This window comes from Spea bombifrons, chromosome 9 (genome assembly GCF_027358695.1).
Source record: "Spea bombifrons isolate aSpeBom1 chromosome 9, aSpeBom1.2.pri, whole genome shotgun sequence".
NCBI lineage: Eukaryota > Metazoa > Chordata > Amphibia > Anura > Pelobatidae > Spea > Spea bombifrons.
Window position 1 is genome coordinate 40,451,928 of NC_071095.1, and position 15,506 is coordinate 40,467,433.

The following is a 15,506-nucleotide window of genomic DNA, read 5'->3' on the forward strand; positions in this document are numbered from 1 at the left end:
TCTGGTCTTATCTTATACATAGCTCTTTAGTGCTGCCTACATTTTTAAAGCAATCAGAAATTTCCGACTTTCCCAGTTGGGTTTCAGGTTACAATCACTGACTTTTGGTGCACTGCAGATATCTAGTGACAAGCTGTGTTCATATATATTTAATCCATCTTTTTGTTCCTGCACATTCACAGACTCTTTTCATTCTGATGCTGTAGCGCCGCGCTGCCTGTGGCATCGTTCCTTTGCTTATATTAGTATTCTCCACCACTGCTCACAGGATGTGGGATTCATGATCTAGATTGAATCATAAATAGTTAATGAGGGAAAACATTTCAACACCTGCTACAAAGGACACCAAACTCAACAAATAACTTGGTAGAACAGTACGAGTATTATCAATATAATCCACAAAATATACAAACTGGAAAAGGTAATGTTACAAGCCCTTTAAAAATCAATAATGCATTAATATTCCATGATTTATGTAAAGGTGGTGTTTCTTCTACTCACGATCAGGCTTTTTTGCCCATATTAACATTTGTTTTATGTTACTGTTTTTGCTTTTGGGTTTTTATTTGGTGCCCTTGAATTCTGTGCTGTTGCCTAGCAACCCGATGCCGCTGTTCTCAATTTGTTATCAAAGAACGAGGTTAGTTGGGGGCTGTATAAAAAATGTTTATTTTAAAGGCACTAATTATAGAAAACCATGTACAGTGTCTTATAGGGACCTGCAATTTCCCATCTTATTTAGTCCCATGGTAGGATTTTACTTAGTTTAATATAGATACCATGTCTTACTTTTTTCTAAGGGTTTTTGGCTTTGGTTAAGGCTGTTTGCTTTGTTCCCCAAAACACAACATCTGACTCAAGTTAAAAATAAAACCCTAATTGCAACAAACCCCATATTTCTTAAAGGGACACTCGAGTCGCCATATACACTTCAATGCATATGATAGCTAGTGTGCCTCTTGCAATCGCACGCGGGGTTCCTGCAGAATCCTCCCAAATGCATTTTTCCCCTTTCCTTACCCCTTATTTATTTTCTATGTACAAGATATGTGTGGCCAAACACATCTCAGTGTAGGTGATATACTTATATTTAGTTAGCTCTTGGCTGTTCAGAGCTGAGCTTCAAGCAGCTGATCGGTGGCAAGAATAGTTGGACTACGGGGTGCGGGCACAGGAAATATCTATTTTTTGCAAGAATGCATTTTAAAGCACTTTAATATGCATTCTTCTATAGTGAGGCGCTCAGAGTCTATATGGAAATTAATTTTATTATATCAGTCTTCTTATGACTATCCTACCTTGGAGGCAGTTTGCTAGTTAGGGTATTTTTGTAATTTTGAATTCTGTGTAAAGTTGGAAGCTATCTATATCTTTCAAAAGATGCGAAAAAAAACGGACCACAAGACGTCGTGTGGAATGCCTTTACTGTTATCCCTGTATTTGCACCATTCTTTCATGCATCTTTGCATAATATCACATTTTGTCTCACTTTGTCACCCAAAGAGACAGACTATACATTCGGAACATTTACAAAACTCTACTTCCGAGTTGCTGCCAGGGGTGATTGATTCAGTGAAGTGATCTCAAGTGTAAATGCGAGTCCAGACGCGGATCTCTTTGGTCTCTTGTGCCTAGAGGGATACTAGACCCCACTGACGAGGCCCATGAAGGCAGAAACGTACGTCTGGGGTTGTTGGTTCCCTCTTGCAAAGGGAATTTGTCTCAGATTTCGGTTCTGACTACCCTCGGATCAGATCGATGGAGATTTTTCCTCTGCAGCTGCACATTCTCGGCTGAGTTGTCCTCAGACTTTTTTGTATGTAATATATGCTGTATAGTTGCATACAAATATAATGAAATTTAAAATGGAGAAGTTCAGCACTGAGTACAACCGAGCTACATTTGGACCTCAACATTTCTTTAAAACACAACATAGTTTATGTAAAGAAGATATGTATGAAGAATCCAAACCTGCCAGTTACGGAGTCATTACGGAAGAGACAGGTAACTTTTAAAGAGAATAAACTCGTAATGAGATGGTGTCAGCAGAAGTAACCCATAAAGCCCTTCGGCCACCACAGGCACGCAGAGAAACTGGTGGATCCTATGCTTTACCCAGATAGTGTCTCCATGTTTTGCCAAGCCACATTACTATTATTATTGTTATATTTAGCGGCATCATATTCCCCAGCGCGGTACAATGGGCATCAGCATGTGTAATAAAAATCAACTAGTTTTTAGGAAAATGTTATTACACGACAATGTCAGGAATGTGTAAGAAGCATTGCTGTTTAATATCTTCATAAACGGTAGGAGAAGTTATGTAATTTACAGATTAACACAACAGGGATGATATTCCTGTAGGCTATTAAAATGATTAATGATTAAACCTAATTATATAAACAGACAAAAAATGGAGAAAAAAAAGATGAGGAAAAACAAATATTTTTATGCTTACAAAACTAAAAAAGGTACTAAAATTGTAGATAACGGAAACAAATATATTTACACATTTCCAAGATCCCGTTTGTTTCTCCATTGACGCCGTAATTATGTTTAGCGGCAGTTTTTATTTTTTATGTAGCTGTAATTAGTTTAGTTGTAATTATTTTTTTAGATGATACAGCATTACTTTCTTCTTTATTATTTTCAATAATGGCTCTTATATACCTGCTGAGTGTTACCTTCCTATAATTAGCTTTCACCTGACAACCCCAGCATCTTCAATTTCATCTGTCTAAGCAATTGTCCTGCGGGGATAACGTGACTCATATCACTTACAGCTATCATACTGCGAAAATGAGTCAGATGCCAGTTAGATTACTTCCGTCAGGGGTCCCGTCCCATCTACATAGGTGACACAGACAGTTGCCAATGCATTAATCTGCAGGGGGGCTATTTCTGCGGTTTTCTGCATTTGTTCCATCTTGCACTCTCTGCAGATATTCTCAGATCAACCTACAAAATAATTTTTAAAAATCTAATTTTTTATTTCTTTATATTAACCCCTTAATGACAAAGCCCGTACATGTACGGGCTCAAAATGCATTGTTTTCAATGGGTTTTGGGACCGCCCATTGCCCTTAAAGGGTTAACAGCAGAGTGGACATATACACTGCTGTTCAAAAGTTTGGGGTCACTTAGCTGTTTCATGGAAAATAAGGACATTTCTAGCGGTATCATAATTGCAAAGGGGTTTTCTAACAATCAATTAGTCCTAACTTTTGAAAACTTCTCTTTTTACGTTGAAGAGACCCCCCAAAAAGACCCTCACAACAAAGCTTACTGCCAGATTCCTTGCCTTATGAGGTCATATAAAGCTGAGACAACTGGGACTCAGCAGAAAAAAATGTAACTGCGATGCTAAATTTGAAAAGTGGTCTTGTAACCAATTGTAACATTTCATCAGTTGCTGAGGGGATAAGGCCACTTTCAAAACCTTGCACCAGGAGCCCAGTATGTTTCAATGTAACAATAAAATGTAGATAAATAACAGAAATGTGTTACAACAAATATACATTCTTCTAAATACTCAGCTCAACAAGTAGTAGTAAGTCGCAAGTCACATAAGGCAGTTATTATGGAACATACTGTATCTACCCTGAATCAGATTTGCTTTGATAAACTTGTTTCAGGTAGCAGAGACATCTTGGTGTGGAGCACATGCTCCTGTTTAAGGGCAGTACGATGACCCCAGCAATGGTGTAATTACTGGGGTGCTGTCCTAGGACCGACTAAAGGTCATAGCCACCACCACTCACCAAGACGTCTGCCATAGAGGGGATTAGCAAGAGGTTTGTTACAGCATAACTGCCTCCCTCTAGCAGTGTCACAAAGCAGATGATAAGGTGTATCTTGGCACTTTTCTTATTGCAGCCGTATAATAGAGAGGGACAGGGAAATACTCTGTGCCGAGGAGCATAGATCTCTCTCGTCCCTCGTCTGCACCACTTCGGCAGCCTCTCTCACAAAGCTGCCCCAGTACTAAAAATGACTCCCTAGAGGGGGATTGGGAGCGTTAAAAAATTGCTCACTGAGAATTTTGGCCCTGATGTGTAGCAAACACATTTTGCCAAAATATGCTGTTTTTTTTTCTTCAACTTTGTTTACTAGAAGAGAAGGCACTTATCTTTCACTTTCATACATAATAGATTTCTTTGTCAATCTGAAATTTGTTAAAAGAAATGAAATATAGTGTGGTTCTTTTTTTTTGCTACTTAATTTTAATAATATTTGCAAATATTGGTCATTATCACACTGATAGCTTTTTTCTGGAGCTATAATATCATTTTATTTATGCTAAACATTTTCAGTTATATGAACAAATATGAAATAAAACACAGCAGAAGCCACCAGTTTGAAAACACAAACGTGCTTTAGAAATAAATTTGTAAATATTAAAATTGAAGCCAGCACTGAAATCCATATACTGTAATTATAACCTTTTATATATCTGCAGCATGCAGCCAGCGGCTAGATATACACCGCTGCATGCTACATGAGCATAAAAACAAATATTCAGCGGTCGGCTGCACCAACCTCATCAGGCGGCCGCTGGCCTTAAAGTGGACCACCTGTTCATATTGGGTTTTTTCAGCTTTGAAATTCATTTTCCATTGATTCGGCATAAGCCTCTAGCGCTAAAGCTTGATTGTCGATCATCTATAACGTTAATATCACCTTCCTTGTTTACTCGCTAACCGTGGAGCTTGTATGGAAAGGAATGTTTCCCTGATAACACTAAGCTTTATGAAGGACCTGGTGGGACTCCCTTACAAAAAATGGCAGAGATGATGTTACAATTGATATGTTGACCTTTAAGAAATCTCCTCTTATTATCCATTCACTTTACAGGCCTATGGCAACCCTTCTCGCAGGAGAACCAGATACCTTCATAATGCATAGCTTTGTCAGTAATAATTTAAATGTCCACCTGTCCAAAACCCTGTGTTAGTGAATATACTCCGTAACTTTTATTTTATTAATTCAGTGAAAAGGAAAAGGAAACTATTTAATATGTTAGAGTAGGTATAAGAATAAGGACCGGAATCATCTGGAAGGTGACGGTTCCCCTTTAAAAGGGAGAAAGCAGAAAAAAAATCAAGAATGTTAAGAAGGTAGAGAATTGTTCATTAATGCAGACGTTTTATACTATTCTGTAAATTGGTTGATTTTTGTATCACCGGTACTGGATGTTTCCATCTTCGGTGAATTTTAAAAGCCTTTTGGATCAGCTGTAGGATTAACAACCATAAAATAAAGGGGGAAAAATGTAAGCAAAAAAATTTAAAATTTTTCACACAATTAAAAGAAACCTATAAGATGATGTAAGCGTGAGAAATCCATAAACGGGAACTTCCGTTGGCTAGTTGTATCTAAGGATGGTGTTAGAGGAGGGGCTAGCCCGAGACAGCTTTTAGTGGGTGAGGAGTGGCAGGAAAGTGGGCAGGGAATAGGTGGGTAAGTAGGCATGGCCAAAGACCACTCCTCCCCCTGGAGAAAGAAGATGACTGGGGCTTTATTCGGAGACTCTGGGACAAACCCGGAGAGTTCCCAGGTATGGAAAAATCATCTAGGCACAAAAATGCAGCATTTATCCTACTGTTACAGGCATGTGCCTTTACAACGTGGTTCAGATGGAAATAATTCTATCTAAGTAGTTTAAATTAAATTCTTCTGCATGCACTACGTGCTGTTAGAATCCCCCATTTATTTTAAATTTAATATATATATATATATATATATATTATATATATATGAAACCCTAGACGCTAGGATGGAATTCTTAGTCGACATCGTGATCTGGCCCTAGGATTTGTCGAGCTCTTGAATATCATATTACAAATACTATACAGATTATAATAACCGAGGCATTGGATTTAACAAATTAATATTTGTGATGACTTAAAAGCAGTCAGGCAATGTAATAAAGCAACAAGAAGGCAGGCAATGTAATAAAGCAGTGGGCGATGCAAGTAGGTTGTATACTGAGAGGCATTAGTAATAGAAGGAGAGAGATTGTTATGATGCGTTATCGCGTGCACACATTGGCCAGCGCCTTATTCCATAAACACTAACGTAACCGCTTGTCTTAGCATTTCTGCCCCCACCTATATTTTGTTGAGTCCTAGAGTGTGGTAGACAAACATTGTATGCAGTTATGATACAGTGTTTGATTTAGAAATGTGTTTGATTTACAATTTATTTATTTAACAGAATTCCAAATATAAATGTAAAGTTAATGTAAAATAACAGTGAAATAATCACGAATGAATCATGAATGAAATACATTGATGCCTACACACGTCATGTCATTCCTAGCCCCGATGGTGAAGATGAAAAGTTTGTGCTTCCAGATGAATCATATATTAGAATTAATGGTGTATTTCTACAACCAGACCTTTTGCGAAATGAGATTTGGAGTCAGAGGCTGTCTGAGCAGTCATCAGGATTTTCTGAGACCAGTGATTGAAATTATACAACGGTCAGACTATAACCATGTGAACAACAGATCAATATCGATAAATTCCCACTCAGATGCTTATTATATTTAATAGTATAGACTAAAGTTCCTGATCCGTTGTCAAGAATCAGGGTAGACTTAGTTACTGCACAATATGATCAATAATTGAAAGTTTAGACCAATAAGTACCTTACTACCCTGCAATATGTTCTGTTCATTTTTAATCCACAATGGTGCAATGTTAGAGAAAAAGATCTAAACCAAAAATACTTTGTGTTGAATTCTTTAGAGAATGGGTTTGAGATAGCATAGACCGGAATGTCTATCATTCAGGTAGATCTAATCGTGCTTCACTAATAGGTTCTAGCCAAGGTTGTGACTGAAGCTCTAAAGATAACATCGTCATGATAGCTAAACTACTCATTAGTCCATAATTGTAAATTAAGACAACTGAGGAGCAACATAGAGCCCCGCAGCCTGTGTAGTCTGGGGCACCACTTAAGTGGCCCCTAAGGCTTCTAAAAGCCAAAGTATGCCATTTGAAGCTGGTCCTGAAGGCATCTGCTGATAATGGGTTCAGCTTTCTTGAAAATCAGATGTGCACAAGGCATATGATATTATATCGCTGTAGTTTTTGTGCAAATTGCCATTTCATAGTTATTTATACCTGTACACTTCTACTAACATATATAACAAAATCAAATAATTAACAATAAGTGTAAAGTAAAGTGCAACTTATAACACACCTCGTGAAAAAAAACACTTTAAATTTCCACTAAAATAATACAAATAACAATAAACATAAAGGTGTAAGCGCACATGCCTCAATACACAACCTTAGAGTAAATTTGTATACATATATATATATATATATATATACTTGCATAAAATGTGGTATAGGCCTCTCTTTTAGCCCTGTAAGTAGAGACTCTCTGTGTCTCTACTTACAGGGCTAAAAGAGAGGCCTATACCACATTTTATGCAAGTACATACACACAGATTTACTCTAAGGATGTGTATTGGGGCATGTGCGCTTACACCTAAATGTTTATTGTTACTTCTACTAACATATTATACACATGCGTAATGTCAAGTTCAGAGACATTGTTAAAGACATAGTACATACATAGAGATAGAGCCTCAACACAATATGTACTTGGTAGATGTGAACCTTATTTCAAAACTCCATCTATCATTCCTTGCTGCCAAGAGGCGACGCTGTATAACACGCCATCCGTAGGTGAGCTGCCAAAAGATTTGCTTTTTTTTGTTCTTAATCCAATCTTAATTCCAATTCCGAACTCCCAAATTTAATCCCACCTTTGATTTATTCTAAAGTTGTCGTGACTGTCTAAGGTGATTACTGAGCTTCTATTTTATTAAAGCCTCCACTGCCTGCCTGTGCCTTTCCATAGTAATCCATTAGTGGTGAGATTTCGCAGACTGTATGTTGAATGCTATCAATGGCTACCATTGTACTAGTATCTGCCTTTGCATTGTTCACTCACAAGCTGTGACTTCATGTGGCTTTTATTTGTCTGTGGCATATTTTTGTATCCGCACATTCACAAACAACGTGTCTGAGAATAAAAGCAAAACCGGTTGTTATGTTCAGAAGATTTACCTGCTGCTCCATCTTCTCGGACTCTAAACTAGACTTCTAGACTTTCCTCTAAAATGATGCCAGTTCCCACAAGCTGTAATATCAAATCTGTGGGCACTTCTGTCTGTATATAGCAATATATGCCGGTAAAAGAATACATTTTCATTAGAAATAATTTGAGAAAAATAAATTGAGAAAAAAACACAATTGAGCGGTGTAAAACTACATTTCCACCAAGGATCAAAGATAAACTTTTTTTAGGGGCTGTGGTTTGAAATTTGGCTTGGAATGGGGCTTTATTGAAGTATTTGTGACTTTGTGACTGATCTTTAACAATTTAATTAATTAAGCAAGGTACTTAGAATAAAATGTATCTTATTATTAACTCAATTTATACACATCATTGTAGCTTTAGAGCACAGAGCTCCCGGGAAAATAGGGACATGGGAGGGGGGGGTGACAGGGAGTTTGTGTCCCAAAGAGGAACTGCCCCCAGCACTTGGGAGGTATGAAACTATATCCATCAGGTGGTATTTGGCACTATAGCCCCCATGATGCCCTGTCAGTCAGATGGTTGTCCATACTAACTGGAATGGCAATGGCTCGCTACCACCTATTAGCTTAGGTTTATGAGAGCTGTAGTCCATGGCAGAAGCAATGTCAAATTTCGCTTATCACTGTTTAGTTGTCTATACCGATGATATTGTTTATTGATAATTGATAATGCGATAAAATGTGTCCTTCCATTATGCTTGTTTGCTCTTAAAAATATTATTTCCCTACATGATCTCAGAATCTGAATCTGAGACCCTCTCTATTCTGAATTATTCCTCAGCTAAAACATTGTTTCAATTAAATATCATTGACAAAGACAACCCTTGTCTTTAAATCCAAAACATTCAAATCTCAAAAAGTTGTGTAAGATCAGCAAAATAATCTTTAAATCTTCCTTTAGGCTGGCTCACTCTGATAGGATTGGGGTGCCACATTTGGTCTTCAAAGGCCCTAATCGAGTCAGACTTTTAGAATTATTTTAATGAACATCTAAGCAAACATATGAAAGTACTGAAAATAGTATGTCCAATAAAGCAGACATAAGTCCAGTTTAATCATTTAGCACTTATTAAGATGCCTCTAAAATTAGGGGGCTCCTGAGGTCTGATTTTGTGCACCCCTGTTTGAGAGGGGCTCTGGAATTGTCCCTATATTAGAATGGAGGGTTCTGTTAAGTTGTACACAGTTCTTGATTTCTATGAATCCTCAGCATTGGTGACCTAATGTGTGTTATTGTATGAGCCCAACCTAGCCATGGTTTATCCTTTATTCATGCTACAGGGTACGAAATTCCTGGGTGCCAACCTGTCTGTGGCAACCTAAAATTCTCCAAGGCAGTCACGCAAAATCCTCACCTACCCTCTGGGACAGGTAATCAATTACATGTGATGTTTTGTCAGTTTGATGTATTTTTTTCTTTTTTTCTTGCAAGCTTACAGTCATATTTTTACCTCCTTCCTGTCTTTCTATCCCCTCCTCTCACTTTTGGTACCAGTCACCAGAGTATGGTCATGGCCCAGTCCTCAAATTGACTGTTCAAAATACATTGAAAGCCCGAAACATTAATCTGGTATTACTTCAGTTATGTGATTCAAACGCTACACCTTTGAGCAAAAATACAGAGGTAGACCCTGAAAGAAAGAGTAGTCGTTGTAAAGCGACAAAGCTATCCTAGAAATGATGAATACACTTCCTAAGTGACAGGTAATCCTGGCTCTATATATATATATATATATATATATATATATATATATATATATATATATGTGTGTATGTATATGTTATTTTATTGAGTATTAAAAACTGAGATAAATACAATGAAAATATAAAAAGAATGAAACTTGCGTTTTCACTTTTCACAACATCCGAACAACTGTGATTAAAATGTGCACTTTTGAAATGACAAAACCCCTACTGCTGCTTCTGTTTTTCATATGTCAATTTACATTTGTATTTCTTTGACAGCCGTATTCTCAGAAGAAAGATCATACATGGTAACAAAGTAACATAGTAATTAAGGCTGAAAAAATACATAGGCAATGTACATAGGTACATACATTAAGTTCAACACTTCTACCTATTCTTCCTCCTTTTGATCCAAAAGAAGGCAATCAAGTTAAGATACTTTTCAAATTTTGCCACTTGGGGGAATCCTTCTTGGCTCCAAAGGCAATCAGATTTCTCGTTTATTTATAGCACTGTATGTTCTGCTTTTCTAAAAACATATATCCAGACATACAAGGCTTCTCTTGTATGTGATAGAACCATCTCTCTTGGCAGTGAATTCCATATCTTTAGTACCCTAACTGTAAAGAATCCCTTCTTGGCTATGAAATCCTCACTTTTCCAGTTCTCTGTTAATGACCAGGTCACTGGAGAGGTCTTTATATTGGCCCTACATATATTTATAGAATGCTATAAAATGCTATGTGCATATCTTATTGGCCTTTGCAGCTGCTGAATAGCAACATTAGAATTTGAGGACTCCATGATAACCTATCATTATTATGAAAGTAGAATCCAAGGATCCAGGCTCCCAAGGCAAACAGTTCTTATCTGCAGTCAAATTCTATGTTTTTATATTGCTGAATTTCCAGCCCAAAGTTTGACAACCTGTGATTCCTCAGCTACCATTGGCTATAACACTTGTCCTGCTGTGTCAGAGAAATTTCACTGCTGTCTTTCCAAAAAAATGTGAGCTTGTGATTTCTCCATAATCTTCAAGTAGCATTGACAATGCTTTATAACAGGGGTGTCCACGTTTTTTCTGCAATGGGCCACTTCATCAGATATGTATGTGTGCATGGGCAGCACTCATTTTTCACAGAGAAAATATGGCCTTTTAGCTTTATAATGCATATTAATACAGGGTTAATTTGGCGATAATGAAAAAAGCAGAGGATAAACAGTTTTTTGATCAACCTTTATATGTCATTCTATCAATACTAAATTATTTAATCAGTAAAACAAAGTCAGTCCACAAACCAAATAAAACTGCACAAGGCTGGAGCACACTGTAGGTACTAGCTGGATTTAAGATGGCTGACACTGGAGGTGGGGCCGGATTAAGAGCATCATGGGCCTGGTGCTGAGGATTTTGGTGGCCATTTTATGGAAATATATAAAATCTTAACTCCTGGGCATCAATGTGTACTGGATAAAGATGACATCAGTGCTCTGCAGATAATACAAGATAGAATCTTATGTGATGGGATTGGGAGTAATCAGTACACTAAACATATACATGGGACGCCTGAAGACACAATGTAGTGCCACTAATCCTTTTTAATAAAATATGTAGATTGAAACAGAGTAAATTTTACTTTTCCTCTTACTGATTTCTGGGCCAAGAAAGTTTTGTCCTCTAAAGTGACTACAAATTCAGGAGGGCATTTAATCCTATTGAAATAGTTCAATTTATCCCTACGTAAAGTGCCAGGAAACAGATCAAATACACACCAGGACAGGCTCTGCCACGCCGACACCCAAACACCCACACACACCAGGACAGGCTCTGTTACACTGGCACCCAAACACACACACCAGGACCAGCTCTGCCACACCGACACCCAGACACACACACACCAGGACAGGCTCTGCCACACCGACACCCAGACACCAAGACAGGCTCTGCCACACCGACACCCAGACACACACACACCAAGACAGTAGGGGTGCACCGATATATCGGTGGCCGAAACGTATTGGCCGAAAACCACAGAAAATATTCATTTCCAGGGGCCCTGCCGCTTCCCTCTGTGTTGCTCAGCAGCTTTCTTACTTCGTCGAGTGGACACAGGAACCCAGCAGAGTCACGTGTACGTCACCTCACGTGACTCTGCTCCCTGGGCAAGTCAAGAGAAGTTCAAACAAACTGCAAGCAACGCAGAGGGAGAAAGCGCCTCTGCGTAAGTCTGCAAGTAGCACCAGAAGATCTGCAGTTCAGGTAAGGGTGGGGGGCATGTGTAAGTGGGGGGGGGGACAGGGCACAGGGAGGCTGTAGGATATGTGCATGTATTGGCTGCTTGTGCTTGATAGGAGTATCATTGCTATATTAAAGATATATGATTACTAACAGCAATCACACTCCTATCATGCCCAGGCATACCCAGATGCCAGCATGTACTGGCTGACTTGACATGATAGGAGTGTGATTGCTAACAGCAATCACACTTCTATGATGCCCAGGATCCAGCATGTACTGGCTGCCTAGGCATGATAGGAGTGTGACTGCGGTTAGTAATCATATATATTTAATATAGCAACTCTTATCATGCACAAGCAGCCACAGTAGCAAAAGCTAGCAGAAATTACACTTCTATTATGTCCATTGGTAGTTTTTTCCTGCTCTCCTCCGATGTGATGACCCTCTCTTTGCCACAAGGAACACCTTCTGTGGGCCGGCCCCCTCAAACATCATGTGGTCAAAGCGGACGCCGCCGGCTACTTCATGAAGTTAAAGCGGCCAGCGGAAGCGGTTTTACAGCCGCACAACGTCTGCTTTGAACTTCGCAGCCGGGTGGGCGCATTGAATGTGGTCTGCCGGCTCATTGGACGCCCCTGGTATAGGTTGAAGCATAAAAAATGGCTTCCATCTTAGAGCCATCATCTTGTTTGAGAGCAGCAAAGTTAAATGTGCTTATTCCAATTCCATAACAGAAATGAAATAAATATGGCATTTGAGGAAGGGTTATGTATAAGGCTTCTATACCGCATCAATAATTGCATAGTAGTTTTTCACTGGCTGGGTAAATATTTTTTTTTGTACTTATACTCTTTTTCTCTATTTTACATGTAATTTTCTTCGGAGAACATTTACACTTGAGGATTAAAAACATAAGTATCAATATCTATTCCTTATATTTTATAACATTCACACATGGATATTTTATATTTTTTATGTTACGCAAAACATTTCTATTCTGGTACTAATCTCACCTTCCCCAGACTCAGGGGCGTAACTAGAAACCTCAGGGCCCCGGTGCGAGAATCTATTAAGGGCCCCCTCCACCCCCAACCCACCTATCCCTTTCTCACGATCTACCCTCTCCCTCCCTACCCTCCCTTCTCACGATCTACCCTCTCCCTCCCTACCCCCCTTCTCACGATCTACCCTCTCCCTCCCTACCCCCCCTTCTAACGATCTACCCTCTCCCTCCCTACCCCCCTTCTCACGATCTACCCTCTCCCTCCCTACCCCCCTTCTCACGATCTACATACTCCCTCCCTAACCCCCCCTTCTCACGATCTACCCACTCCCTCCCCCCCCCTTTGTAGGTCACTTACCGTCAACTCCTGTGTTGGGAGCGTGAGGCGTTTGTCTCGGGTGCCGGCGCTTCACTGCTGAGCGCCGGCATATGACGTCATATGCCGGTGCACAGCAAGTATGCTCTAAACAAATTCCAATTTATTTTTAACTAAAACGAGAATATTGTAATTTAATAAAATTGTGATTTTATTCATCCTATTGTACATTTTGTTCTGAGGAAAACCTTTTTGCGACGTCTAAGTATTACAATGGTGTATTTAAAATAATATAACCAATTAACGCCAATGGCAGTTCAACGAATTTAATTAACAGAACATTCAGTCAACAGGGAATCATCGTTCTATTTTAAAAAGACCAGTAAAAGGGAAATATTTAGAATGAAGTCTGAAAGCAAATTCAAGGTGCAGTTAATGTTAGAACTATTGTAAAAATCAATTTCCCCAGGGCGTGAATGATTGATGTTGTAATAAATAGTAGAATTAGTTTTCGTAGCGTTCTTCTCGGCGAGCCCTGTATAAAGATGATATATTTAATGGCTAACTTAGAAGAAAGAATCCCCAAGGTTATTAAAGTTCTACTTAAAGCAATAGTTTATTTAAAGAGAAAGTGTCATTTATATTTATTTTCACCAAAAATCCTATTTATATTCAAATATTTCCGGTTAGCTGATTGTCGATTTATTATGCTAAATTTCATACATACAACATAGTGTTAAAATATTCTATAAAATGTTTACATTGTGTGTTTATGGCATATGTGGAAACATTTTTTAGTGTGTATTTGTTTCTATAATGCTGGAGATATGTACTTTGTATGGGCTCATGTGTAAAATGAGCCTAGCAATGCCCCACAAAATAACAATGTAATACAGTTCTTCTAAATTGTTATCTTGGACACAAGTAGGATTCTTTCCTTTAAAAAAAACAAAAAACAAAAAAAAAAACACAACAAAAAAAATTAAAACATGGAATCCCATCCAGGCTTGGACTGGCCATCGGACACATGAGGCAAATAACAGTTAGGACATAGCGCCCCATAGCGCCTCTCTGTTAACTTTTGTCACTCCTTGCAAGTTACTTATCGCCTACTGGTACATAGTACCAAGGACGATTTTAATCCCCAGTCTATTCTTGATTGCAACAAAATGTCCTATAGAGTACAAGGTGTTTTTGTCAGGGGTCCTACGGTAAACAAAAGCTTGTAGCAGATCCAGCTGGAGTTTAAGTGTTATTATTTTTCTTCAACACTTTAAGCAACAGCGAGTGAAGCAAAATAAGCAACAAAAAAAAATCCTTGCTTTTTCCGAGTGCTAAATAAATATCAGCATTGCTCTATTAGGCTGGGGTAGCTTCTCTGCACCTCAACTTAACACAAACTCTCTAGCCCGATAAAACATTCCAGCATCAATCAGATGTCTTGGCTGACATTGGGGGAGACTGAACTGGACCAGCCTGATACCTTTTAAGCACCTTTAAAGAGACAAAGTCACCTGCAACTAGCTTCACCTGTTGAGTGCAAATCCTGGCCCAAACTTTGAGGGCTGTTGGAGCACCAGCCCATCATGGTCTTCAGGCGCTCTTCTCTAAAGATACATAACATGATTTGAAATTGTCACAAGTATTTACCTTCCCTAGCACATATCTTCCCCTAGGGGGCTTTAGCTCCTATAATTAGCTAATGCATGCCTTATGTACCTTCCATCCACCACCTATAACAGATAAAAAAATAAATAAAAGACAAATAATAAAGTTTCCTGCAGATATTTTTAACATCAACTGCAAATGAAAAAAAAATCAAACTAAATTACTAATTATATCCATGCTTTTTCTAAACAAAACACACTAAAACCAAGAACACTTTTTTCCTAAAATGGTTTTTCATCCAAACACAGGTTCGTTTTACAGTGAAGTTAAGAAATGAATGTGCTAATTAGTTAATTTCTAAAGTTTTCAATCAATTAAGGGATCTACTAACAGGAGTCAAAGAACTGGAACTTTAAAGGAAAGCAGATGACAGAACATCAATTGCAGTGAAAGTAAATTGATTTGGGTGTAGAATTAGTACAGTTACAGCTCATGAAAAGAGCTATAGAGGGTTTTACGGTTCAGAGGGGTTTT

The 15,506-nt window shown here is 38.4% G+C and overlaps 1 protein-coding gene across 5 annotated transcripts in view; it reads left to right on the forward strand.

The window, feature by feature from the left end:
* Positions 1-15,506, forward strand: part of BEGAIN (brain enriched guanylate kinase associated) — a 63,461-nt gene that overhangs the window by 19,059 nt on the left and 28,896 nt on the right. For 4 of the 5 annotated variants that reach the window (XM_053474542.1, XM_053474545.1, XM_053474543.1 and 1 more), the window contains exon 2: positions 9,402-9,491. The exons of the other annotated variant lie outside the window; for it this stretch is intronic. In XM_053474542.1, the coding sequence (XP_053330517.1) occupies positions 9,402-9,491 (90 nt within the window). The remainder of the gene's footprint in view (positions 1-9,401; positions 9,492-15,506) is intronic. 5 annotated transcript variants of the gene reach the window in all.